This window comes from Natator depressus, chromosome 2, assembly GCF_965152275.1.
Source record: "Natator depressus isolate rNatDep1 chromosome 2, rNatDep2.hap1, whole genome shotgun sequence".
In the NCBI taxonomy this organism is placed as follows: domain Eukaryota; kingdom Metazoa; phylum Chordata; order Testudines; family Cheloniidae; genus Natator; species Natator depressus.
The window spans coordinates 230,332,005-230,358,830 of record NC_134235.1 but is presented as its reverse complement, the minus strand read 5'-3'; the positions used below and the strand labels follow the sequence as shown (position 1 = coordinate 230,358,830).

The 26,826-nt window shown below is 43.5% G+C and overlaps 1 protein-coding gene across 1 annotated transcript in view; it reads right to left on the bottom strand.

Annotated features, from left to right (window-relative positions):
• Positions 1-26,826, bottom strand: part of MYO3A (myosin IIIA) — a 206,509-nt gene that overhangs the window by 130,434 nt on the left and 49,249 nt on the right. The window contains exons 4-5 of the mRNA XM_074946105.1: positions 3,847-3,951; positions 2,089-2,188 (exon numbers count right to left, since the gene is read on the bottom strand). Coding sequence (XP_074802206.1) covers positions 2,089-2,188; positions 3,847-3,951 — 205 coding nt within the window. The remainder of the gene's footprint in view (positions 1-2,088; positions 2,189-3,846; positions 3,952-26,826) is intronic.

Sequence of the window (26,826 nt, the reverse complement as noted above, 5' to 3'; positions counted from 1 at the left end):
ACCCTTGGGGCACTCCGCTTGATACTGGCTGCCAACTAGACATGGAGCCATTGATCACTACCCGTTGAGCCCAACAATCTAGCCAGCTTTCTACCCACCTTATAGTCCATTCATCCAGTCCATACTACTTTAACTTGCTGGCAATTTCAGATGACAGTACAGCATTATGTACTACAAGTTTCAGGAGTACAAAAGGCACAAAGGAAAGAAAGCCACTTCTGCTATTAAAGGCCAATTAAGTTGTTAATGTTTAGCAGTTATTGTTTGTGACACCTACTAACACAGAGAGCTATTTAAGAAAAAATACCCTATGTTCTAACTCGAAGAAAGTGTAACTTAGGCTATTATATAATCATATATGTAATTCAGAACGATAATGTACTCTTCTCTGGAATTATGTTCCATAATGTCTTTCATAGGCTCATCTCTCAATCACTGGTTTTCTCTGCCTGTTTATGTAACCAGACAAAGAGCCCAATGGGAAGCTCATGGAGAGATCGTTCCCTCACCAACCTGGTGCACAGGGGGACTGCAGAGTCTGCACCATCCTTCAGGAAAATAATTTGCTCCTCTCCCTCCTTCTCCCTCACCCCCCTTACCTGCCCACATGGCCTGCATCAATCTTCAAGCTGATGTAGAGAGGCAACTGGGCCCTGGATCCACTTTCTCCCTACCCCTCAAAGCCTTGGGCAGAGGGTGCAGTTCCTACGTTCCCTGGAGCACAAGGACTTCAATTGTGACAGGCTCTGACACAGGCCTAAAATGGGGGGGTGGGAAGATTCCTTGCTCTTTGATTTAATTCTGTGCAGCCAGACAGGATAATACCACACAGGTAAGCTGAAATCACAGGTTATTTATATACACATATATACACACACCCATACAGAACTCCCTCATTGTCCACACTGATAAATTTCATTCACTAAAAGTGGGATAAATGTTGACCACCATAAATCTAATTCTGCATTCTGTTCAAATGAAATGAACCTTTCATTAAGAAAGGGAGAATATCATTCAGGGCTTGATCCAGCTCCTATTGAAATCAATGGCTAAACTCATTGGGCTGGATTCTCTGGGAGAAACTCCCTTATTCTCCACAATATCCTTTATGGCCCTATGACATACAGCGTTAAGGTTGTGCATCCCTTACTTCTTTGAACTAGCATGAGGTCATTCCAGACTCCATGTACTAACTACAATCTAAATCAGACTAGCTCAGGTGTGGGCAAACTTTTTGGCCCGAGGGCCACATCGGGGTGCGAAACTGTGTGGAAGGCCAGGTAGGGAAGGCTGTGCCTCCCCAAACAGCCTGGCCCCTGCCCCCTATCTGCCCCCTCCCACTTCCCGTGTTCTGACTGCCCCCCTCAGAACACCCGACCCATCCAACCCCCCTTGCTCCTTGTCCCCTGACCGCCCCCTTTTAGGACCCCCGGCCCCAAACCACCCCCCCTGGAATGACACCCCCTATCCAACGCCCCCGACCCCTATCCATACCCCTGCCCCCTGACAGGCCCCCCCGGGTCTCCCATGCCCTATCCAATCCTCCCTATTCCCCATCTACTGCCTGCCCCCCCATAACCTCCGCCTCATCCAACCGCCCCCTGCTCCCTGTCTGCCCCTAGGACCCCCTGCCCCTTATCCAACCCCCTCCCCCCCCACCGTGCCGCTCAGAGCAGCAGGAGCTCGCAGCCCCACCGCCCGAACAGAGCCAGTCGCGCTGCCCACGCGGTGGCGTGACTGCGGGGGGAGGGGCCTGGGGCTAGCCTCCCTGGCCAGGAGCTCAAGGGCCAGGCAGGACAGTCCCGTGGGCCGGATGTGGCCCGTGGGCCGTAGTTTGCCCACCTCTGGACTATCTAAACACTGTTAGTAAACTAGTTGCCAAGACCATAGTTAGGGATATTCTGTATCCGTGAATAATTCGTGTTCCTTTATATTATCTAATTTCAAACCAGTTAAGTTGATTTTTTTTAAAACAAGTAGTCCAAATCTAAATCAAAACATTAAATGAGCTGTTCTTAACTGTTAACTTTTACACGTCTCCCCACCATGTTTTAAAGTTACAACTTTGTCTGTAAAAACATAACATACCAAAGTCCACAAGTTTAACTCCTCCTTCAGTGGTCAATAGGATATTATTTCCTTTTACATCACGGTGGATGGTTTTGTTTTCATGCAAATGCTGAAGCCCCTGAAAAATAAGTTATAAATCCATTCACATTCTATGTATTAACTTTGCTGATATTTTTGTGCTATGCTTTTTCTCTCTTTCTAAACTTAGTTTCAAAATGAGAACTGTCGCCAAGTCCAAAAATGAACAACCATTTCATTTTCTAATACATGGACACTTACATAGTCAGTGTATTTTGATTCTGATTTCTATTTCTCCTAGCATTTTTGGTACAAACCCCCTAGAAATGCTATTCTTATTCAAAGAACACTGAGTCAACTATCAACCAACTATGTGGGATAAACGGACTTTTAGTGACTTCCTTTTCTGGTAGATAAGTTGTATGATGACAGAAATAAAGAGGCATTATTAATCTTGGTTATATATTGGACCATTAAAACAGAAAAACAAAGAAAAGTTCTAAGGTCTAATAATAGTTTCAGTGCAGAAACTCAAACTCTAATTAAATAGCAAGGATAAAGATATTTTGTTTTGATTAGCTACAGTGATTTTTCTTTTGAGAGATTTCAATTTGTTGTACGTTATTTAATTACAAAATAGATGCTGCCCCACAACAAGAGACACAGAACAGTATTTTTGGTATGTTGCACTAGAATCAGGTATAAATGGCTTTCCCATCCCATGAACATTTTTGAGATATCAAAAAAAAATCATCTCTCCCCCCAATTTGGGGGGAAAGTCAATCTAGAAAATTTTGGCAAACTGAAAATCTGACCTGAAGAAAAAAGAAAACATTTTGTTTTGATAATTTTGAAATCCTTTGTTTCAATTTCTACCATTTTTCCAAAACATATTTTTACTATAATTAAGTTAAATTTCACAATAAGTCATTTCAAACTGGAAATCCAAATTTTTTTGTTTAGAAAATGTTGAAACAAAACGTTTTGACAATTTCAAAGTATTTTTCTCCCAAGATTTTTTTTAAATTGAAAAATTTGTGAAAGCCAACCCTTTCCCATAAAGAAGTTCATTTTCAATAAATCAGCATTTTCCAGTGAAAAAATGTTTATTAAAAAAATCCCTGACCTGTACATTGCAGTTATGTCTCCAAACGAAAAACAAAAACAAAAAAAAACAACAATTTAGACACAAAGCTGTACTTACTTAATGCAACTAGGGAGAAGTAATCAATGCCTGAAATAAATGTTCACGCTTTTGATACTGATGAACTGAACTGCTACTTTACCTGGTAGTATTCAAAAACAAGTTTACAATTAAACCTTAACTTTATTTCATTAAACACTAGTGTAATATAGGAAGAAACATCATGCTTTTAAAATGGAATATATATATTCATTTGTTGAAAAAAATTAAGGGCTTTTCTGCGTTGCCCCACAGTTTGGACTACAGGGATATGAACATTAGAGTGCACCAAAGTGCACCCCCCATGTGGATGCTGAGGGTACAAACTCAAAGGTTCCTAGTTCATGGTAAATAGCACTCTTCAAACAGGATTTACAGTAATGTGAACTAGGAGCCTTTAAGTTTGTGCTCTCCGCTTCCACACAGGGGAATTACAGCAGAGCTGTAATTTGATGCACACTGCTATTGCACCCCTGCAGAATCCAAACTGTGGGGCAGTGTAGACAAAAGTTTATTCAAAGAATATCTCAGGCTGTCAGCTGGACTGTCCATTCATTGACTGTTTTTAATCTTACCATAAGAGCTTCATGTAAAATATAAGCAATTACAAGTTCGTCCATCCTTTCACCTCTCTTCAAAAATCCTTTCACCAGATCAGTCACAGATCCTCCATTGCATAGCTATAAAAAGATCACGATGGAAATTAAAGAAGAGAAGTGATCATATCGGTTCTAGTTTTCAGTAGATTCCATTTTCATACCTACACATGATCCTACTAAGCTGATAACCTAGCAATGAAATGTATTTAGTGCTCATAATATCTACTCAAACAATTGTTTTTACATTTTATACCCAACATTGTTCCCTCTTTCTGCATCTGTCTCCTCCCTTCCTCCAAATACACGTACAACATCGTATCTCTCTAATTTTTTATCTAGATGTCAACTTTCTTCTGAAGCTAAAATTACGGTCGTGCTTTTAAAGAGACATTTTGTGGAGACATTTTGATAGCTCCTAATGCTCATCAAATGCAAGGGTATCAGTGCTACAGATAATTATGACTTGGATTCTCACGTCTCCTTCAGTACACTTGGCACCACATACACTGTGCAAAATGGATTTAAGACAGCTGGAGACAGCCAGTGGAGAATTTCCCCTGTACAGAGAAATCTGCTGCTGTTTTAGCTGCCATCTACATCAGCTGTCTCCCCAGATGCTGATACAGGAAGAGGAAGCAGCATGTCAGGGGCATGCTGGGGGGATTACTGGGGCACAGTGGAATGCAGCTCTTCAATGCCTGATCTTCCACTGACATAAGATTCCTCAGGGACATTACCAAGTAACATATGCCTTAGAGATGCAGGGAAGCTGCTACCTTGCACCAGGACCAAGTGGCTCTGTTTAGGGCTCCATAACCAGCGCCCAACAGCCCCTCTACTACACGGTATCTAAAGTGCCATTTGGACATCAACAATCCGTCTTTATATTTCTTGGACCCTGGAACTAGTTGTACATTGCAGTTATGTCTCCAAAAGAAAAACAATTTAGATGCAGAGAAGCCTAGAAGACAATCTACTTTTCAAAATGTAGGTCTTTTAGTGACTTAATGTAATGCACAATATGAGCTGATTGATTGAGGCTACAATATTTCACATGTTCACTTTAGTCACTTAAAACTCTTCATTAGGATAAATCCATGGTGTAATTTTTATAATCCAGTCTGCCTGCAGCAATTATGTACACGGGAAGATTTAGTCAGTACTGTAAGCACTTTTAAAACATTCACAATGATGTCAAACTTGCATGTACATTTTCTCTTCCAAAAAGTAGAATACTCTGATAAAACAATGAACTATGTTGTAGGCATTATGCAGTATAGGCTCAGTAGTTTCCCATAATAAAGTGTAAAACTATAAGATTACATGAACATAACATACAGTAGTAATTCCATTTGACTATAGATCCTGTAGCCTATTCAAATCAAGTACACCGGTTTTCAATAAAACCTTTCAACTCAAGAATTGCAGATGTCAGATACCTATCTATTTTATCTATGTTCTTCTGTCCTAAGAACCCTGTGACACCCTGGTGTTTTTTCTAGGCAAAAAATGCACTAATAAAAGATTTGCATCTTAAGGAAGAAACTGTTTGTTTTTTGTATAAATGGCTGTTTTTAAACACTAACCTCTTTACCTACTGTAATAATTTCTATGTGTACAGTTAATGCAACCAAACACCTAAATGGGCACTACCCAGTATCAAAGTCTTGCTGTAAGAGCTTTCTATATTCAGGTAATATAGGGCTCAACCCTGCAGGGTGCTGACCATTATGGCAACAGTCCTGGCAAACATTAATCCCATCCTTAACTTTAAGAGCGTGTGTTGTTGCATTGAAGTCAACAGAATGAGACTAGTCACATGCTGAAAGTTAAGCATTTGCTTAAATGCTTTGCTGGATTGGGTTCAGAATCCCCAGCACCTTGAAGGATTGAGCCCAAAAATCTTAAACCTTTATGGCCTCTGTTTTTCACCAGCTTTTCCTTTTTTGGAAGCACTATTAATTTCTCCTGGGCTCCAGGAACCTCTACTTTCACTTTTGTAACACTAATTGTACAGATGGACAGTCAGACCTGATGTAAATGAGAGCAACTTTGTTTAATTCAATGGAGTTGCACTGTTAACACTACATCTGTACTTGGCTCTGAGCGTTAGGTGGCAGAACATTTATTAAATAAATTAAATAAACAAGCTGTTCCTTTATCAAATACTAGACATGGAAGCAAAAACAAAACAAAACAAGTTATTTTCTGCTTCTGATAAAGAGGTCTCTTTTTTTGTGTAGCATGGTCTTGATTGAAAGAGTTGGTTATTTGCCAGTCTTTCTGGTCAAAGAAAATGTTCTCTGATTTGGTCATCTGGTGAGAAATACACTGTTCCACGGGGGGGGGGGGGAAGGAATACTCAATACATCTGGAAACAGAAAACGAGTACTTGTGGCACCTTAGAGACTAACCAATTTATTTGAGCATAAGCTTTCGTGAGCTACAGCTCACTTCATCGGATGCATACTGTGGAAAGTGTAGAAGATCTTTTTATACACACAACGCATGAAAAAATACCTCCCCCCACCCCACTCTCCTGCTGGTAATAGCTTATCTAAAGTGATCACTCTCCTTACAATGTGTATGATAATCAAGTTGGGCCATTTCCAGCACAAATCCAGGTTTTCTCCCCCCCCACCCACACAAACCCACTCTCCTGCTGGTAATAGCTTATCTGAAGTGACCACTCTCCTTACAATGTGTATGATAATCAAGGTGGGCCATTTCCAGCACAAATCCAGGGTTTAACAAGAACGTCTGAGGAGGGGGGGCGGGGGGGACACCTTGATTATCATACACATTGTAAGGAGAGTGGTCACTTTAGATAAGCTATTACCAGCAGGAGAGTGGGTTTGTGTGTGTGGGGGCGGGGGGGGGGGGGAGAGAAAACCTGGATTTGTGCTGGAAATGGCCCAACTTGATTACCACACACGTTGTAAGGAGAGTGATCACTTTAGATAAGCTATTACCAGCAGGAGAGTGGGGTGGGGGGAGGTATTTTTTCATGCTTTGTGTGTATAAAAAGATCTTCTACACTTTCCACAGTATGCATCCGATGAAGTGAGCTGTAGCTCACGAAAGCTTATGCTCAAATAAATTGGTTAGTCTCTAAGGTGCCACAAGTACTCCTTTTCTTTTTGCGAATACAGACTAACACGGCTGTTACTCTGAAACCTGTCAATACATCTGGGTCAGTCTTTATGTAGTGACGTAAAACTCACATTCAAATAGCTGGGAGATTAGCAGGGTTTTTTAATACTTTCTCAGCTATGCTGCTTCTGTTAACTCTGTTTCATTTCACTTTCCCCATTATAAGTTAACAACTCAGAGGAGGACCAGGTAATATGAAGTAGTGTGCGATTGCAATGATTTTACTATTTGGTGAATCAGGGGACAGCCTGGGAGAATGTAAAAAGGGGCATGTAAACAAGTTTTGAGCTGAAATACAGAGTGCACTTGAAGTTCAATGGAAGTTCAATAATGAATCTTAAATAGTTCAATAATGAATCTTAATCTTACTGAGGGAGATTTAATTTTATGGCTTGAAGATCCAAATGCCTCAATCTCATAACCATTAAATATACGGACATGCAAGCCAAAATTCATTTTGTTTTTCTCTATAACATTTAGACCCTTTTTCCTGACAGTTGGGATGCAGGAATGCCAAAAGAAAACTGGAGAAGTGTTACAATGCAGGCTGTTGAAAAAGGAAAAATATTATTAAAATACAAGCTAGAAATAGAAAGTGAGATTAGAGGAGACATTTTAGCCACATGCTCTTCTCTGAGCTGGGGGGGCGGGGCGGGATGGGAAATAAGGTTAGTATTAACCTTGCTCTATTTTTACACAGCCCATAGAAGACCTCATGGGCAAAATGCATCTCCCAATCTCATTTTCTATTGCCGATTTTTACTGGCTTAGCAGCTCCTTGCTGCTTTGCCACCATGCTGCTAGGTAGAGATCAAATGGTAGGTGGTTATTTTCCCCCTTGATGAAGCTGTCAAGGTAAACTAGCAATGTTGAATATATATTTATCTTAACTATAAGACAATACTAAGACTCAGATGGGAAAATATTGAATTAAGGTTGCTGTACTACCCAAGTCTACACCTTAAAGCCACTTTTTGAACTATGTCCCTGAAAGTCATGATGCCTACAAATGAAATTCACCCATGTCCAAAATTCTGTGCAGACAGCACAAATCTTATCCACCACTTAAGTCTCAATTAAGCCCTTGTTTCAAGGGCTTACGTGGTGCCTATGCCACAAGCTGGTCCTTGCAGAGAGGTAAATTTCAGATGTTAGTGAAGAAATTTTATATGGTCTTTGGCAAGACTTGAACTTCAAATATAGCTTTTAAGTACTGCACAAGGCCTTGGACCCTCTGCCCTGTGGTGAACTTCATCCTATGAGATTCTCTCAATGAAACGAGAAGGTTACTAGCCTTGTGCAGTAGCTCAGATTCTTTGAGATGTGTGTCCCTGTGGGTGTGCCACTGTACATGACTGTAGAGCAGTGCCCCTAGTTGTAAATCTAGAGCTTTGGAGTGACATCTACTAAGGAGGATAGGACAGTGCGTCCTAGTAGGGCATCTAATGCCACACAGTAGATGATCACATAATGTTGACTAAAGGTGTTCGTGGATGCCCAGGTGGCCACCTTACAAATGTAACAGTAATTGGTACATTGTTTAGAAAGGCTATCGAGGTGGACACTGAGCAAGTGGAATGCATCGGAGTTTCAGCTGGGGGTTGAAGTTTGGGTCATTGGTAGTAAAGGTGTATGCAGTCCAAGATCCATTTTGACAGGTGTTTGGATATGGCCGATCCCTGCGATCTTTCAGCAACAGAGAGGAAGAAGCGTGGCTACTGTCTGAATGATTTAGTTCTGTCAAGATAAAAAGTTAGTGCTCATCTGACATCCAAGATGCATAGTGTGGCTTCATGCTGGTTGCCAGGTGGTTTGGGGAAGGAGGAGGGAAGGTGGACAGGTTGGCTTAGATGGAAAGAGGATGGTACCTTGGGTAAGAACTTTGGTTGTGGTCGTAACATGACCTTATCTTTGTAAGAGGCAGCGTACCTTCTGTACATGACAGAACCTATTTTTGCTACCTGTCAAGTGGATATGATGGTGACGAGAAACGCCGTTTTCATGGATAGGTTCAAACTGAGGGCTGTTGAGACAGCGCAAAACGAGGCTAGGATCACAAGGTGGAGTAAAGTCGCATATTTTGGGGTAAAGGTTTTGCAGGTGCTTATGGAATATTTTTGCTATTCGGAGGGTAAGTATCAAATGATCTTCTATCTTGGAGTGGAATGCAGTAATGGCAGCCAGAGGTACATGAAAGGAGCTTGTAAATAGCTCTGATCTCTTAAATTCTAGAATGTAATCCAGAATGAGTGGAAAAGGAGCGCTCATTGCTGAGACATGTTTGGTGTCACACCAAGTCTGGAATCTTTTCCATTTATGCACATTAGCATAGCAAGTTGTTGAACGTTTTCTATTTAAAAGAATCTCTTACCTTTTCTGAACAGGTCATCTCTGTATCCTGGAACCATGAAGGGTCATGCCTTCATATGGAGGAGTTCTAGATTTGGATGGAGAATTTTGCTAAAGTCAAGAAACAATATATCCACTGCTTTCCCTTCATCCACAGAATCAGTAATCTCATCATAGAAGTTGCAGTGGGGGAGGTTTGGTTGGATATTAGGAAAAACTTTTTCACTAGGAGGGTGGTGAAACACTGGAATGCGTTACCTAGGGAGGTGGTAGAATCTCCTTCCTTAGAAGTTTTTAAGGTCAGGCTTGACAAAGCCCTGGCTGGGATGATTTAATTGGGGATTGGTCCTGCTTTGAGCAGGGGGTTGGACTAGATGACCTCCTGAGGTCCCTTCCAACCCTGATATTCTATGATTCTATGATTCTATGATTTTGCCTATGTCCTGTGAGAAGAATATTGATTCAACTGCAGGGTGACTGATGGACTGACCACCATGTGTACAAGGTAAGGATACCATATCTGGCATGGCCATGTTGGGGCTGTGAGAATGACTGGCTCATTCCACCTGCACCTTGTGAAGTACTTTGAATAGTAAGGGAAAGGGTGGAAAGGCATAGAGGAGGGATGCATCTGATATAACGAGGAATGAATCTCCCAGACCTGCTCTTGAGCATTTGGCTCTTTTGGGTGTGGCAAACAGATCTATGTTTGGGAATTCCCAGTGCCTGAGTATGTGTTCTAGGGCTGATGTGTCCAAATCCTGCTCATGGTCTTGTGAGAACTGCCTGCTCAGTGAACCTGCTGTGGTGTTCTGGTGTCCAGGTAGGTATGTGGCAGAGGTGTTGCCACACTGAATACACTAGTTCCATATAAGAATGGCCCTAATGGGTCACACCAAAGGTCCATCTAGCCAAATATCCTGCCTTTCGACGGTGGTCAATGCCAGGCGCCCCACAGGGTATGAACAGAACAGTAATCATCAAGTGATCCATCCTCTGTCACCCATTCCCAGCTTCTGGCAAACAGAGGCTAGGGACACCATCGCTGCCCATCCTGGCTAATAGCCATTGATAGACCTACCCTCCATTAACTTATCTAGTTTTTTTGAACCCTGTTATAGTCTTGGCCTTCACAACATCCTCTGGCAAAGAGTTCCACAGACTGACTGTGTTGTGTGAAAAAAATACTTCCTTTTGTTGGTTTAGCCTCACACTTTCTATGCCCCTCCTAGACTAAGCTTTTCATAGCATGGATTGTCAATGGTCTTGTACAGTCACAAACATGCTGTCAGTATTTGGCAGACAAGAGTAATCCAATCATGATACAAGTCAGGCAGCATAGTCTAGAAGCAGGAATCAGTTAAGGGACACTATCTTTGAGCTGTTGCTGTCTACAGACTGTTCTTGCTTGATTAGCTCCCACCTCTCCTGACAGAGTGAGCAGCTTTCAAAGGGCTCTTCCTAAAAAGAGGGGAGAGGTCCTTCAGGAGTCCTAAAGTGACCTTCCCAATTCTGGTTGGCTGTGCACCATTATCACGATTTTTGTAATTGTGTGCCAGCTGTCCTTTAGACCAGAGTTCCAAGCAGGCCACTGCCAGACTTTGTCCACTAACCCAAACTACAAAACTGCAAGTGCCCTTTGGTTAAGAGAGAAGTTATTGAACAGTTGTTTTTTTTAAAACAGAATTTTAGTGCTTCTGTGCATAGCGATTGGGACCTTGCTCCCCCTTGTCTGTTAATATAAGACATGCAGGCGATGTTGTCCATCATTACTCTTATGGTCTTTTGTCTGACTATTGGTAGAAAGTGTAGGTATGCATTGCAGACTGCATGTAATTCCAGGAGGTTGATGTGTAATGCGTCTCCGGTGGGAACCACTTTCCTTGCACTGTGTGAGTCTGTAGATGAGCTCCCCAACCAAGTAGGGAGGTGTTGGTTGTCAGTATCAAGGATAGTGGTGGTTGGAGGAAGGGAACTCCCATGCAGACATTTTGGGGTTGTTTACACCCGTCTAATGAGTCCTTGACCTTGAGTGGGAACAAACTAAGTTATTTTCAGGCTGTGCCTGTGGGGTACATACACTGTTCATAGCCATCCCTGGAGACAGATCAGTGTGGCTGCTGCCATATGCCTGAGCAACTGTAGATAAGTTCTGGTGGAGATCTGTGGGCTGGTTCTCATGGTGGAGATGAGACTGATTCTTGCAGAAAGTCTGTGAGCAGGGAGGAGGCTCTGTCAGGTGCCAATAAACTCCAGACATTGGACTGGTTTCAGTGTAGATTTTTGCATGTTTATCTGGAGGCTGAGTTTCAAGAAAAGGTCCATTGTTGTTCTTACAGCTTCGAATGTGTTGACTCTGGACAGAGCCTTGAGGAGGCAGTTGTCTAGGTATGGGAACATTATATTATCATCTGCAGAGGTACACCACCACTGCATGGACTTTGGAAAATACTCTGGGCACTGTAGAGAGGCCAAAGGGTCGTACCTTGTACTGGTAATGGTCGGACCTCAGGACAAATCTGAGGAATTGCCTGTGGAAAGGGTCTGTGGTGATATGGAAGTACGTGTCTTTGAGGTTGAGGGCCGAGAACCAGTCCCTCTGTTTCATTGTCGGGATTATTGTTAATAACATGACCATCTTGAATCATTGTAGTTTGACAACTTTGTTGAGGTTCCTCAAGTCTATGATAGGTGTCCACCTGCCGGATTTCTTTTGGATTAGAAAAAAAAATGGGAGTAAAAACTTTTCCCTCTGTGTTGGAATGGGACCAGTTCTATGGCTCCCAGTTGCTGAAGATGGTTTATTTCTTCTCACAGATGCTGTTCATGGGAAGGGTCCCTGAAGAGGGACTGGAAAGGGAGAGGTGGGTAGATGAGAGAGAGAGAAACAGAACTGAATACCCATTTCTGACAATTTCTTAACACTCACTTGTTGGGGGTGATTTGTCACTATATCTGATAGAAAGGGGTCAAATGGTCGCCAAACTGATGGAGTAATCTGGATGGTTGTGGCATCTGGACCAGTGGGAGTCATCTCACAACCTTGTTGTTGTTTGAAGGCAGATGGGTGAGGTGTAGTTGCCTGCGTTGATGTCTGTCTGCATTTGGGAGGAGGTCTCTCTCACCTGCATTGTGGATCAGAAAGCCATTGAGGGGTGAAATGAGGAGGTTGAGATTTTGGGATAGGCTGATATCAACCCTGTCTTCTCTTTGGTGCTGGTGTGTAGATCCTGAGTAAATGCAGAGTAGCTCTGGAATCCTTCAATGAATGAAGGGATTCAATGTGCTTGGCAAATACTTTAGGTCCTTCAAATGGCAGATCTTCCACAGTAGTCTGCAGCTCCTTGGGGAACCCTGCAGTGATGAGACCTGTCTTATTACCACAGAATTTGCGATGAATCGGGCCGCCATATCCGCGGTATCCAGTGAGGCATGTAGTGCTGTATGTGCCAGAAGTTCTCTTTCCATCATCAGTGCCTGGAACTGGGCATTTTTTGTCCCCTGGGAGATGTTGACTGAATTCAGTGACTTTCAAATAGTTCATATGTTTGTATTTGGCTAGAAGTGCCTCGTAACTAGTAATGTGAAACTAGAGAGTAGGTGTGGAATATGCCTTGTGACTGAACAGATCTGGTCTCTTCCAGTCCCTGTCATATGGGATTGCCCTGGAGTGGCTTTGTCATCCTTTGTCATGTACCGCATTGACCGCAAGGGAGTTGGGAATAGGATGGGAAAATAATTCCATGCCCTTTGCAGGGACATAGTACTTTGTCTGCTCGCTTATAGGGATGTGGTATTGATGCTGGTGTCTGCCAGATTACCTTGGCTGGGTCCAACAAGGCCTCATTGATTGGGAGTGCTATCTTTGCCAATGTGGAGATGTGGTGGTGAAACATCTTCCTCCATTTCTTCCTCGTGTTCTTCTAACAAATCTGGCTCTAAGTCGGGAGGCCTAGAGACCGATGAGGATGAAAAGTGTATTTGTGCCTGTCTTTGATCTGGGGGTGGTTGGGAAAGCGTGACCTATATGTGGCCCAAGGGTCCCAACAGTACCAGTGGGGGGGGAATTGGTATATGGGGTTGCATCCTCGGGGGTCCATATCAGGGACCTGGCTTGCTTCTGGTCTCTGATATCAAGGATGGTAGTACGATTCTCTGTGTAGCCCTTGATATAATGGTGCGATCCCAGGTGAAACGGAGTACCCTCCTCATTGGAGGAGGGTGGTGCAGTCCTTGGTGATGAAAGAGAGTGGTGTGGTTAGGAGTTGTGTCTCCAGGGGAGAGGTGTGCGCTGTGTGGAGCTTGGTATGGAGAGTGGAGACTCTGGGTTGTCAACGACAATCAGGTCTCTTGGGTATCAGAACTCTTGCGGTACCAGCAGGAGCATCATTGGTATCAGTGATCGTCCAGAGATTGTGGATATTTCCGGTGCCGAAGGTGGAGTGCATTCTGTTGAACAACCAGTAGATGGCACTGAGGGCCATGTAAGTGCTGGGGGCTTGGTCGGTGCTGACATACTCGAAGTAGTTGAGGCGGTCAGTGCCGATTTCGAGATTCTTGAAGTGTCCTTCTTGGTCCCGAGTGACGGTGTTCCCTTGCCCACTTAGGGTCCTTGGACCTCTCCATATCGCCAGTACCGGAGGTGCCCAGATGGTTATAGGAGCTTGGTCTCACTCCTGAAGATGTTGAAGCTACCGATCTCACAGGGGATGCCTTTCTTCGGGGCAGTTCCTTGGTGGGTGAGCTTGAGACCTGTTTCTTCTAAAGTGGGCAGGAGAGTGTAGATTTTCTCTTAGTAATGGATGGCAAATGGGAGTCAGCCAATGACCATGCGGATGTTGACTGCCGCGGAGGAGAGGTATCAGGGTCAGGCTCTGAAGCTGGTCACAGTGAGCTCTCCATTAGTAAAAGTTTTACTCTCAATTCACAGTCCTTTCTGAACCAAGCCTTCAATTTGAGGCAGTGGGTGCACTTTTGTGATACATGCCACTCACCCAAACAGAGTATGCACTGTGAATGACTGTCGCTCACCGGGATGGCCTCATGACAGGAGAGGAACCTCTTAAAGCTGGGGATCCAGGCATAACTCCAAATAGGGAGAACTTCCCAGTAGGGAAGGGTGTAAAAGAGAAAGCCTGCACTAATTAATTATGGACTGCACCCTTTCCGATTAGGGCTATTCCACAAGCAAAAGCCTAGCTTTGGCATCTTCTGACCAGAATTATTTGTTTTGAATTTTAGCTTCGGTTGAGTTAATTGGAATGTTTGCATGACAAGAAATCATGAAGGCAACGGAGCTAAATGAAAATAGGAAAGATCTTTGATAACAGTCAAGTACCCATAGAAGTGAGGCAATGCGAATTATCATTCTGTTACAAGGTGGCCCATTGTGAAGTCTTGTGGCCAGAAAGTTAATTAGCTCATGTCACTATTGTACAGTGTTCTTCTGTAAAAGCTTATTGGAATTTTTGTTGAAAGCTATTATGGTTTAAGGGAAAAAAGAAATGTATGAAGATATGAAGATATTGTAGAAGCTAAAGGCATGATCCTGCATGGTACTGAGTGCTTTCAACCCCCACTGACCTCACAGGATCTAGCCCCCTATGCATTAGTATTGCCTGCTAGAGCTAGGGTTGCCAACTTTCTAATCACACAAAACCAAACACCCTTGGCCCACCCCCTTCCCTGAGGACCTGTCCCCACCCTGTCCCTTCTGAGGCCCCACCCCCACTCACTCCGTTCCCCCCTTCCATTGTCGCTTGATCTCCCCCACCCTCACTCACTTGCTCATTTTCACCAGGCTGGGGCAGAGGGTTGGGGTGCAGTAGGGGGTGCAGTGCTGGGGCCAAAGGGCTTGGAGTGTGGGAGGGGACTCCAGGCTGAGGCGAGGGTTGGGGTATGGGAGGGGGTATGGGCTCTGGGCTGGGGTAGAAATGAAGGGTTCAAGATGCAGAAGGGGGCTCTGGGCTGGGGCAGGGGGTTGGAGTGCAGGAGCGGATGAAAGGTATGGCTGAGGATGTAGGCTCTGGGGTGGGGCAGGATGAGAAGTTTGAGGTGCAGGAAGGGGCTCTGGATTGGGGCCGAGAGGTTTGGAGTGTTGGAGGGGGCTCTGGGCTGAGGGTTGGGGTATGGGAGGGGGTGAGGGCTCTGGTAGGGGTGCAGGGTCTTGGATGGGGCCGGTGATAAGGGGTTTGGTGTGTAAGAAGAGCTGCAGGGTGCGGGCTCCAGGAGGGAATTTGGGTGCAGGAGAGGGCTCAGGGCTCGGGTGGTGGTTTGGGGCTTGGGCTCCGGGCAGCGCTTACTTCAAGTGGTTCCCAAGAAGAGGCTGGCATGTCCCTCCAGCTCCTAGGAGGAGGCGCGGCCAGGCCAGTTTGTACACTGCTGCCGCCGCCAGGCACCGCTGACACCTCCACCACCCCCACTCCCATTGGCTACGGTTCAGGGCCAATGGGAGCTGTGGAGCTGGTGCTCGGGGCGGGGGCAGTGTGCTGAGCCCCTGTTGCCTCCCCTAAGCCTAGGAGCCAGAGGGATATACTGGCTGCTTCCTGGGAGCTGCGCAGAGCCAGGTAGGGAGCCTGCCAGCCCCACGCCAACCAGACTTTTAACAGCCCAGTCAGCGGTGCTGACCCAGGCCTCCAAGTTCCCTTTTCGACCGGGTGTTCCAGTCAAAAACTGGACACCCAGCAAGCCTAAGTGAAGTTGGAACTGGTCTCTTCAATAAGGAAACAGCAATTAAAGCCCCTTGTTTCAGGGGAAAGGGGGGGTGGGGGGAAGCATGGATTTTCTTACACAAGTTTCAACTAGCTGGAAATCGGAGGGGGGGGGAGGAAGTGAGAGGGAAGAAACAGTAGCTGTTGCTGTCTCAATTTCCCAACACATGTAAGAGAAAAATGTAGACAGAACTGGTTTTCAGTCCAGTTCGCAGTGGATGGTGTCCTCCCTATGGCTGATTTGTCAGAGGTTTCTGCCTCTCAGAATGAGGTACAAATGGGACCAAAAGGAAGGGTCTTGGGGGAGTTCTCCACTCCCCCAGTCACCTACTGGGTGGACAAGGAAGGAATATACAGAAGAGCAAAGCATAACTGAGCTGCTGGTGTGCAGACCTGTCTTATGCAATAGATTTATAAAATGGCATTTGAGTCCAACACGTGAAATGTCAATTTAAATTGCAAGCACAAAGTCTTCCAGCTAATCTTGCATGTTTTACTCATCATTCATCTGACATAGATGACATTTCTATGCACCTGACTATTAGCAAGACATACAAATTGTTCTCAAGCCAGATAACCAAGGATTCAACATTAGCTTTGTTTCTGAAAATTCAGAGTACCTGAAAGTTTAGTAGATTAAACAGATAATATTCCTGCATTAATATGCCCAACTACTTGAGATTTGTGCTCCGGAACTGAACTGTCAGCTAATATCCCTGAGCTCATCAAGATGCCATCATCCTATTTCAACAGCTTTGTTGATGAATACTTGGGAAAACACACATTATCTTGATCAACTATAGAGCTTATATCATCTTGAAAATTGGTTTGGCACTTAGTTACAGGGGACACGTGTGTTATAAGGACACAGATTGTAGCCTACACACAGTCTTGACTTGCTACAACATTATCATGCACCAGAGTGATGAGACCAGCCCAGCCACTCATCTCTGGTTTCCTAGCTCTTATAGTTGTTCAAGAATCAAAACTATGTTTCTCTCTTTCATTGTGCTCAATATGCAGCATATCAGTATCTTCAGCCCCTTCACGGGCCCTATCTTATTTCTAGCATTGAATTTGATAAAAACAAAGGACCCTGTGTTGGTGCAACTTTGTTTTCAGCTGTGTCCCCAGGATATACTGACTGTGGTTCATGATGAACTTCATTTCCATTGGTAATATGCCATTTTCTTATTACTAACGATCTCATTGATGAATACCATCCCAGTTATAGTAGCAAATATTGACCGTGAATACTTCTAGGTTTAACACCTTGCCAAGACTGATAGTAACTTCTGCAGACAGAGCTGTGTCAGCAGCTTCAATATTCAATAGTGCCGACTGTAGCCCCCAAATAACACCTCCCTTCTCCCAGGGAGTGACTTCAGACTACTTCCCTGCAGCCCCCTTTCTGCTCCCAGTTTCCTGTCTCTATACAGAATCATAGAATATCAGGTTGGAAGGGACCTTAGGAGGCATCTAGTCCAACCCCCTGCTCAAAGCAGGACCAATCCCCAATTTTTGCCCCAGATCCCTCAAGGATTGAACTCACAACCCTGGGTTTAGCAGGCCAATGCTCAAACCACTGAGCTATCCCTCTCCAATGATTAAACCCAGCCCAGCTCATTCTTCCTCACCTGGGCTCCCTCGTTATTTAGTCAGGGGATTGCTTAAGCCCCCTGATTCCCCATAGCTGTGTCTGATTAATTGGTTACCCTTTCTTAGGGTACAACTGTGGGGTGAACACTACATCACAGCATCTTTCCTCAAATTTGATTTAGTTTTGATGGTCTGAGGCAATATTGCATGTATGTTGTGCTCCTTTATATCAGCTAAAGTCTTTAGGGCAGTTTAGACAGAACCTCATGGGTCTTTGTTTATCTTCTTCTATATTGCCTATTACATTTTATTTGACTTGACAAGATGTCTGGAGAGAGGAAAAGTTTTTCCTTTGTCATCATGGAAGATGCACAGTGGTTCTGCAGTTCTGGCCTCTAACCTCCAATGAATATGTTTTTTAGCTGAGTTTAGGGGTTTTGTTTATTTTGGGTTACTAATTAAGATCATGAGTAACAACTGTTTTTTCTTAAATCAGGTGTGAGTAGCATCCACAGAATAAAGGAACAAAATATTTCTGAAGACACCCTTCCCTTAGATAATACAGTGTCAAGTTTAAGAGCACCACTCTCTCATACAGTTTTGGCAACAGCTTCTTTCCCTCATAGGAAAGCATTGTAGTAAGCCCAATAGTATTGAGCTGCCACAACAGTTAAGTATTTGCTGAGAGAGAGTCTCCAGTTATCTACTATGTTGACCATGGCTGAGTGAATAATTTGCAACAAGTAATTTGTTCAATTATTTAACCTCTTTCTGATTCACACAATGTATAATAAATAATAATAATAAAAATAATTAATAAATAATAAAATATAAAAGACATCCCATAAAGTAGTAGCAATGTAGTTTGCATAAATGTAAACTAACACTGATGCACCTAGAAATTTGAACACCTTTCATCATAACTTGGACAGATAGATTAGTGGGATTGTATAATGTCTAAAAATGAACCACCACAAATCTAAACCCTCCACAGTGATGTCCTTTAAAATACATCAAAATACCTATTTCAGAGGTTATCAGATAGCTCAAGGTACTTAAACATTTAGATAGTAACAAAGATAATTCATTTGCTCTAAACAGTGATACAATATAAATGACATATCACGTTATTGTTCAGACAGATGATCATAAAATAACAGTCTATAAATGACACCTACTCCACCTACAGCTTCACCATTAGCAGATTCCACATCTAGAAATAAATTTTGAGACAAACAGCCTTTTATAGATGCCTTCTTTCAAAACATCAAGGCCTATGAATAAATCCATTTCATAGAGGGCAGAAATGTTTTAAATTGATTGCACATTTCCAATCCAGTAGACTTGCTAATAAACTATATAACATTTGGCTTCAAACCAAAACTAATCTACAGATGGACATGTAGAACCTTTCTGGTATTCATACACTCTCCCAACACTGCTTGGATCTTAATTTCCTTTAAAATAAAATCATTCATAAAGTCAAAGTGCTGTACAATACTGAGTAGGTGAGGGACCTTTATTTTTTCTCCTCTGCCAACAGGGCCCTCACCTTTAAAAATATCAAACACAATATTTATCAGCAACCAACTATCAGATCTGCAACATAGAAGTTTCAATTTACACCAGCTGAGGATCTGTTCCCAAGAACCAAGGTTCCTGTCAAAAGTGAGGTTTCTAAAATCTACTGCCAAAGTACTGGTACTGTTCAAAAATAAAAGTTGCAAAATTGTTTTATGAAAAAAAAAGTATTTTTCCCGCTTATTTCATTCTCAGAAACAGCTGAGCTACATGTGCTGAAACATACGGGGGAAAAATGGTCTCCCAGTCTAAGAACAAAAGAACCAGTTATCACCCTGAAAGATAAATGATTGAAGACATTTTAAGCAACTAAATCTGACTTTAGAATAGAAAAACTAGAGGCATTGCTACACCTGTAATCCACCACATACACAGAAGGATATCCATATAATAAATTGCAGAGCTATAAGACAAATACACTTAGCATATGCCTTTGACTGCCTTTTCTGCTTTCTGCCCAGTAATCCATCCCCTGAAACGTATTCACCCCTTGAAAGCAACTTCAAATATTTGCCTTTTAAAAAATATCAGCCTGCCATAGAGCTATTTTCACCTTTCTTCCCCTCTATTAGAGACTCGACCATGGACAGTCAGGTCTAGTGGGTGGAGCAAGAGCTAGGAAGCAGATCCAAACCCATGTCACAAGTCAGAGCCAGAACCAGGAAGTAATAGTGAAGCCAAGTGTCAGAGCTGGGATCAGGAACCAGTATCCACATCAAGGGTCAGAGTTGGGGACCAGGGTCGGGGTGAGGAAGCCAGAACCAGGAGCAAGGTGAGGAAGCAGGAACTAGCAAGATCTGGGAGAACAAGGCAGGAACAGAACTAGTAGCAGGACTGGAACACTGTGAGGAATGGCAGACACAGGAAGGATGACAGCTGCAGGCATGAACATATTGAGCAGCCACAGAGCTACTGCTGCTGAGGACTTAAAAGCCAGCCAGCTGCCCTTCCTGACTAATCAAGTGGTCTAGTCAATCAGGTAGCCTCTTGCAGGCCAGCTGTGCTTGTTGGGTTGCTAGGAAACTGATTCTGCTGAAGGCCCTGATCCCTGACACCTGTCCAAAATGTGGATTTTTTTCTGAAATTACCCCAGCTCAAAAGGCCAGCACAGGCAAGGTTTGGCTCTGGGCCATTAACAGTTTTTCTGGCATAAAGATGTCACAGCTTCAAAATCTGAAATCCGGTGACCCTGCAGTACTAGATATGGGATGTTTATCACCTCAGAAAGGGGAATTTCTCAGCTTTGCAATGCGGCCCAGCACTCCTTTAAATCTTTCACAGAATCATAGAAGATTTGTCCTGAGGGGAGGAAATGCTGTTTTTCCAGGAACTGGAAATGTTGTGGAGTGTGGAGAGAGAGAGAGAGAGAGAGAGACAGGGTGTGGGTGTCTGGAGCTCCAGACAGAAGGGCTGCAAGTGAAACGACTGAGAACCAGTCCAAAGCCTGGGAGGGACAAAACGGCCAACCAGAGACATCCCAGGACAGGAGCCAGGAGGAGCACTGTGCCAGGAAGGGATCACCCAAGAAGGACAAACCAGAGCTGGACCCAGTATCACTGTGTGGTGTTTCGATGTTGCTTGTAATTATTAGAATTGGGAGCACTGGCTGTTGGGAGTCTGAAAGGACAGGAAACAGGAAGGAGGGGGGAGGAGTTGAGAGGCTGGGAGAAAGCTACACAGGGTGCAGCAGCAGCTTGGTAAAGAGGTTTCCACTTTGAAAATAAAGTCCTGTTGAAGTTTGTTAGTACCTTGCCTGGTTGACACAACATTTTGGCGACAAGGATGGATCTTCTGCCTCTGAACTCACCTGCACCCTTTCTGCAAAGCCCAGGTGAGCCTCCAATTGCTTTTACTACCTGGATCCATATGTTTGAGACTTATCTGCTTGCAATCACTGCTACAGAGATTTCTGAAGTAAGAAAGCGTGCTCTGCTAATCCACTGCCTTGGAGCAGAAGGGCAGCGTATATTTTACACTTTTCCCGTTGCAGATGATAAATATGAGCCTGCACTCACTGCATTAAAGAATTTTTTGTGCCAAAAGTGAATGTAGTAGCTAATTGCTACACATTTTGCCAGCGTGAGCAGAAACCAGGGGAAACTATAATGCAGTATATTGCTTCCCTGAGGAGTCTGATTGTAATTTCTGATTTTGGAAATATGGCAGATGAGATGATTAGAGATCAGCTCATTGAGAAAACAACCATACTTCATGTAAGAGAACGCTTAATTCTGGAACCACAACTTACACTAGAAAAAGCAATAACCATTGCTACTCAGATTGAGTCAGCTACAGCTGAAGCCAAAATAACGAGCGTGGATACAGGAGGCACAGCCCAGGCTGTGACTCCTTTGCAGAAAAGTTCACTACCACCACAGACACACAACTGGAAGAGGAAAACTAATGGAAAACCACCGAATCAACAAATTCAAAATACAGTAAAAGCATGTTTTCGCTGTGGATCCCCACAACACCTTGCAAGCTACACAGGATGTCCGGCAAAAGTAGCTCAGTGCAATCATTGCAAAAAGATTGGACATTTTGCTAAAGTATGTCACAGTAGCCAGTTCAATCAACAGTTGCATGCAGTTACAATACCGGATGTTACTGTGCTGAGCGTGGACAAAATCACTACTGCACATATTCCAGAACAGATAAAGTGCACTGTAAACGTTTCCGCCTTACCCTCAGGCAAACCACACTCTAGTCAGCTAATGTTGGACACTGGCTCAGCAGTATCTATACTACCTGATTCCATCTATCTGCGTTACTTTAAAGATGTGCCTCTTACTGAACCCAAACTTCACTTGGTGTGCTATTTGAAAAACCACATTCCAGTATTTGGCTGCCTGCCATTAAGAGTTACTTTTGGTGATTGCTGTGTAACTGCAGAGTTCTACATTGTCCACAAAGGCACTGCTATCCTTGGCACAGATTTATTGGCTGCTTTAAATCTCAGAGTAGTTAATGGACGAATTGATCTTCCGCAGCAAAGCACTCTTGCGGTACACACACCAGTTTCAGCTGGGACCCAACACCAGGTTGAGGAGAAACTTGGCTGTGCTTATGGGTTTCTGCATGAAGTTAAAATGCGGAATAATGTGATGCCTATATGACAGATGTTATGGCGCTTACCATTTTCAGTCAGGGAAGCTGTTTCAGAGGAACTTAGAAAACTTGTTCAAAAGGACATTATTGAAGAGATCAACTCCTCGAAATGGATTTCACCTATAGTAGTGACGCAGAAGAAGGGTGGAGGCATTTGCCTTTGTGTGGACTTAAGGGAACCAAATAAAGCTATTGTGATTGACAGCCATCCTCTACCTCACATAGAAGAAGTATTTGCAGAACTCCGTGGAGCAAAGACGTTTTCTACTCTTGATTTGCAGAACGTATACCACCAGGTTATTTTGCCTGAAGATAGCAGAGACCTCAAAGAATTTATTACACATGAGGGACTATTTTGTTTTAAACGTGTTCCATTCGGTCTTGCATCTGCCCCAAGTGCCTTTCAAAAAATGATGTCATTGATTCTGAAGAATCAACAGGGAGTTCAGTGCTATCTGGATGATATTATCGTGTTTGGAAATACTTCTGAGGAGCATGACAATAACCTGCAGTCTGTACTAAACTGCATCAGCACAGCAGGCCTCCAGCTCAATAGGTCCAAATGCAAATTTAGACAAACTGAACTCTCCTTTCTGGGGCATACAATTTTACAGGCTGGACTAAAACCTGATCCAGATCATATCCTGGCAATTTCAAATGCTCCTCCTCCAACAGATTTGCAAACCTTATGTTCCTTCTTGGGTCTTACCTCCTGGTATGCAAAATTCATTCCCAATTATGCTTCTGTCATTGAATCATTGTGGGAATTACTACGGAGAAGTTCAACCTTTGTGGACAGCGGATGCAGAAGCTAGTTTCGAAATGGTGAAAGACTTGCAGGACTGAATAGTGCAAGTACTGGACTATGTACAATCACTGCCCACAATTGTAACTACTGATGCTTCTGATTATGGACTTGGGGCTGTTCTCACACAACTGCATGAGGACAACACAGAGAGGACTGTTGCATTTGCTTCAAGGACACTAAGTAATGCTGAGAGAAAATATTCTACAGTCGAAAAAGAAGCACTTGCTTGTGTCTGGGCTACTGAAAAATGGAGAACTTACCTGTGGGGCCTCACGTTCAAGTTGTGCACAGACCACAGCCCTTTGACAATGTTGCTCACCACGAAAGGACTGGGAAGAGCAGGATACCGTATTGCTCGATGGTCTGCAAGACTACTCTCTTTCAGTTATGAACTGGAATATAAGCCTGGAAACCAAAATGTGGTCGCTGATTGCCTTTCTCGCCTGCCTTTGCCTTCACCAGATGGTCCACTGGAGAATGAGGATGTAGAGGTTGTGCTTATTACAAGCAGTCTCACTGCAGTTACAAGAGAACAATTTCAAGCTGCTTGTTCAGCATGTCCAATTCCACAAAAACTATGGGAATTTCTGACAAAGAGATGGCCCAGTCATCCTAAAAACCTTGACCCAGTTTTGCTGCCTTATTTTAGAGTTCGGGATGAACTTTCTTTGTTTTTGATGGCTGTGTGCTACGAGGTACACACAGGCTCCTTGTGCCAGAAGAATTACAGTCAAAACTCATACACCTGGCACACAATACTCATCAAGGAATTGTCCAAACCAAACAACGACTACGGGATCTGTATTAGTGGTCAGGGATGGACTCTCAAACTGAAGCACTCGTAAAATCCTGTGTCACTTGCCAAATGCATGATAAGACAGCAGTGACATGTACCCCTCCATTACAGCCTGTTCCTCTTCCTGAATCTGCATGGGGAAAAGTGGCGATTGACATTGTAGGACCCTTTGATGCTGCTCCAATTGACTGGCGTTATGCCATCACTTTAATAGACTATTTCAGTAAATGGCCTGAGGTAGAGTTTACATTGCGAATCTCTTCTGCTTCAGTATTTAAGTTCCTCTCTTCAGTTTTTAGCAGGGAAGGTAACCCCAAAGAACTGGTTTCAGATAATAGTAGTCAATTTACTTCCCTGGAGTTTGAAACTTTTCTAGCACAGAGGAACATTTTACACAAAAGGTCATCCCTATATTAACCTCAAGCCAGTGGAGAAATTGAACGGTTTAACAGAAGTTTGAAAGAGAGTTTGCAAACGGCTAAACTAGAAGGGTAATTGTGGATACCCTTCACTACTGATTTCTTGCAAGCATACCAGGCTACATGACATGCCACAACGCAAAGATCACCTGCAGAGTTATTGCATGGGAAACAGATGAATTCTAAACTGAACATTGCAGGATTGTTAAAGGCACGACCTGATGCCCCAAACGAGGATGATGTGAGAAAAACAGTTGAAGAGATCCACGCAAAGTCTAAGGCTTTCACAGACAAGCGGTGGGGTGCTAAGGAGCCAAAGTTTGAGTGTGGTTCCTTAGTTAGAATATGAAAACCTGGAATTTTACACAAAGGGGACCATAAATGCACAGCTCCTCTTAAAATCATGGAGAAGAAGGGACCTTACACCTATCAACTTTCTGATGGGCGGGTATGGAATGCTTCTTATCTTGCACCTGCCTATGCACCAAAAGGAGATTATGCCAACACCCAGTCTGCACTGGATGACTTCACCGTAGTACCAATACAACAAGACATTGCACTGGAACCGGGGCTTGAGAGACGGCCTGTCAAACCCAGATGACCACCTGTCTGGACTAGAGACTATGTTATGTAGTATCTACAGTGTTTTCAGTGTAATATTTCTGCCAGCAGTATAGTGTCTTGTTTCATATTTGTTCCTGTGGTTAGAACAATAATGCTTATTTTATTGGGAGAGTTTCTTAAGAGAGGAGGGAATGTGGTGTTTAGATGTTGCTTGTAATTATTAGAATTGGGAGCACTGGCTGTTGGGAGTCTGAAAGGACAGGAAACAGGAAGGAGGGGGGAGGAGTTGAGAGGCTGGGAGAAAGCTACACAGGGTGCAGCAGCAGCTTGGTAAAGAGGTTTCCACTTTGAAAATAAAGTCCTGTTGAAGCTTGTTAGTACCTTGCCTGGTCGATACAACACACTGCTGCCCAGAGCTATATGGGACCATGAGTACTGGGGCTTGTGACTTTGCATTGGGAATGAGGAGGGAGGCTATCAGCTAGTTAAGGAGGGACATTGTCACTCTGTGTGGCTTTGCAGAGAGCAACAGAAGAGGGCACCGGAAGGGTTTGTTGGGCAAAGTTTACGAGCGCTGATGACGACCAGGAGCACCCAAGCCTCAACACTGTACTGTAACTTTGCCCAGGACTCCTGAACGCTGTGTGCAGACACATTGCTCGGTGTCTGCCCCTTTCAGACTGTGGTACCACTGGGTCTGTGGGGCCTTTGTGTTAAATGTAACTCTGTTCTACTGCATCCCCTATCTTTCCCCATGTTGTTTTTCTCCATTCATCCCTCTGTGAATAAATATTTCCCTTTCCTTTATTCATTGTACTATTCTGGGGTGTGTGTGTGTGTGTGTGTGTGTTCACTCCAGGGGGTTTGGAACAGGGGCCCCTGAGGTGGAAGGGACTTTCCCTGCTGTATTCCTGTGCGCGCCTTCTCTTGGCCAGAGCTCCCTGCAGAGCAGATTCCATCTTGACCACAAGAGCGCTAAAGTTACATAAAAATGTCTAAAACCATGGAAAGTCAACAGCTAAGAAGTGACTGCATCGTCCTCCACAAGAAAATAAATGTGTGTCCAGGTTACCAGATTAACAAACTGTATATTCTGATTTGGACTAGTGCAATTAAAAACCATCAAGATCTAACTCACACATGGAAAGGTATTTATAGTAGAAAGTCTGAAAGAACTTTAATTATAGCTTTGCAACATAGCTGCAGTATAATACCACCTTAATTATCCTTAATCAAACCAAATTGAAGGGTAATTTTGTAGAACCAGAGGTAGGATAATTAAAAGGTCAGGAACAACATTTAGGCCAGAGCTTTATTCATAAATGCAAAAAGAAACTAACTCTTGTATTTTTGTAAGAGAAATTCTGCACTTTTTTACATATAAAAAGCAATATCAAAGGAATTTTAACATTTCAAAGTCAAGCACTGAAAAGTTAGGCAACGTCAAAATTAAGGTTGCCCTTATGAAATTTAACAAATCTGTTTGTCAGGGCCTGATCCGAAGCTAAATGAAGTCAATGGCCTGACTTTCATGGGCATCGGATCAGCTGGCTAGAATACACACAAAACGCAGTTAGTAAACTTGTGTAGTTGTAGCCGTTTCAGTCCCAGGATGTTAGAGAGACAAGGTGGATGACGCAATTTGAAGTTGGTCCAATAAAAGATATTATTTCACTTTGAAGTTCGTCCAGTAAATGATATTATTTCACTCACCTTGTCTGTCTAGTAAGCCAACATGGCAGCCAGCAGTAATTGTGTGCCACCCTCTAGTTTTTATTGCCTATCCATAACAGTATTAGCTCTATCTATTGTCTACCCATTGATAACTTTTCAAGGGCTCTTTCTCTGTTGCAGTGTCATTCCAACATC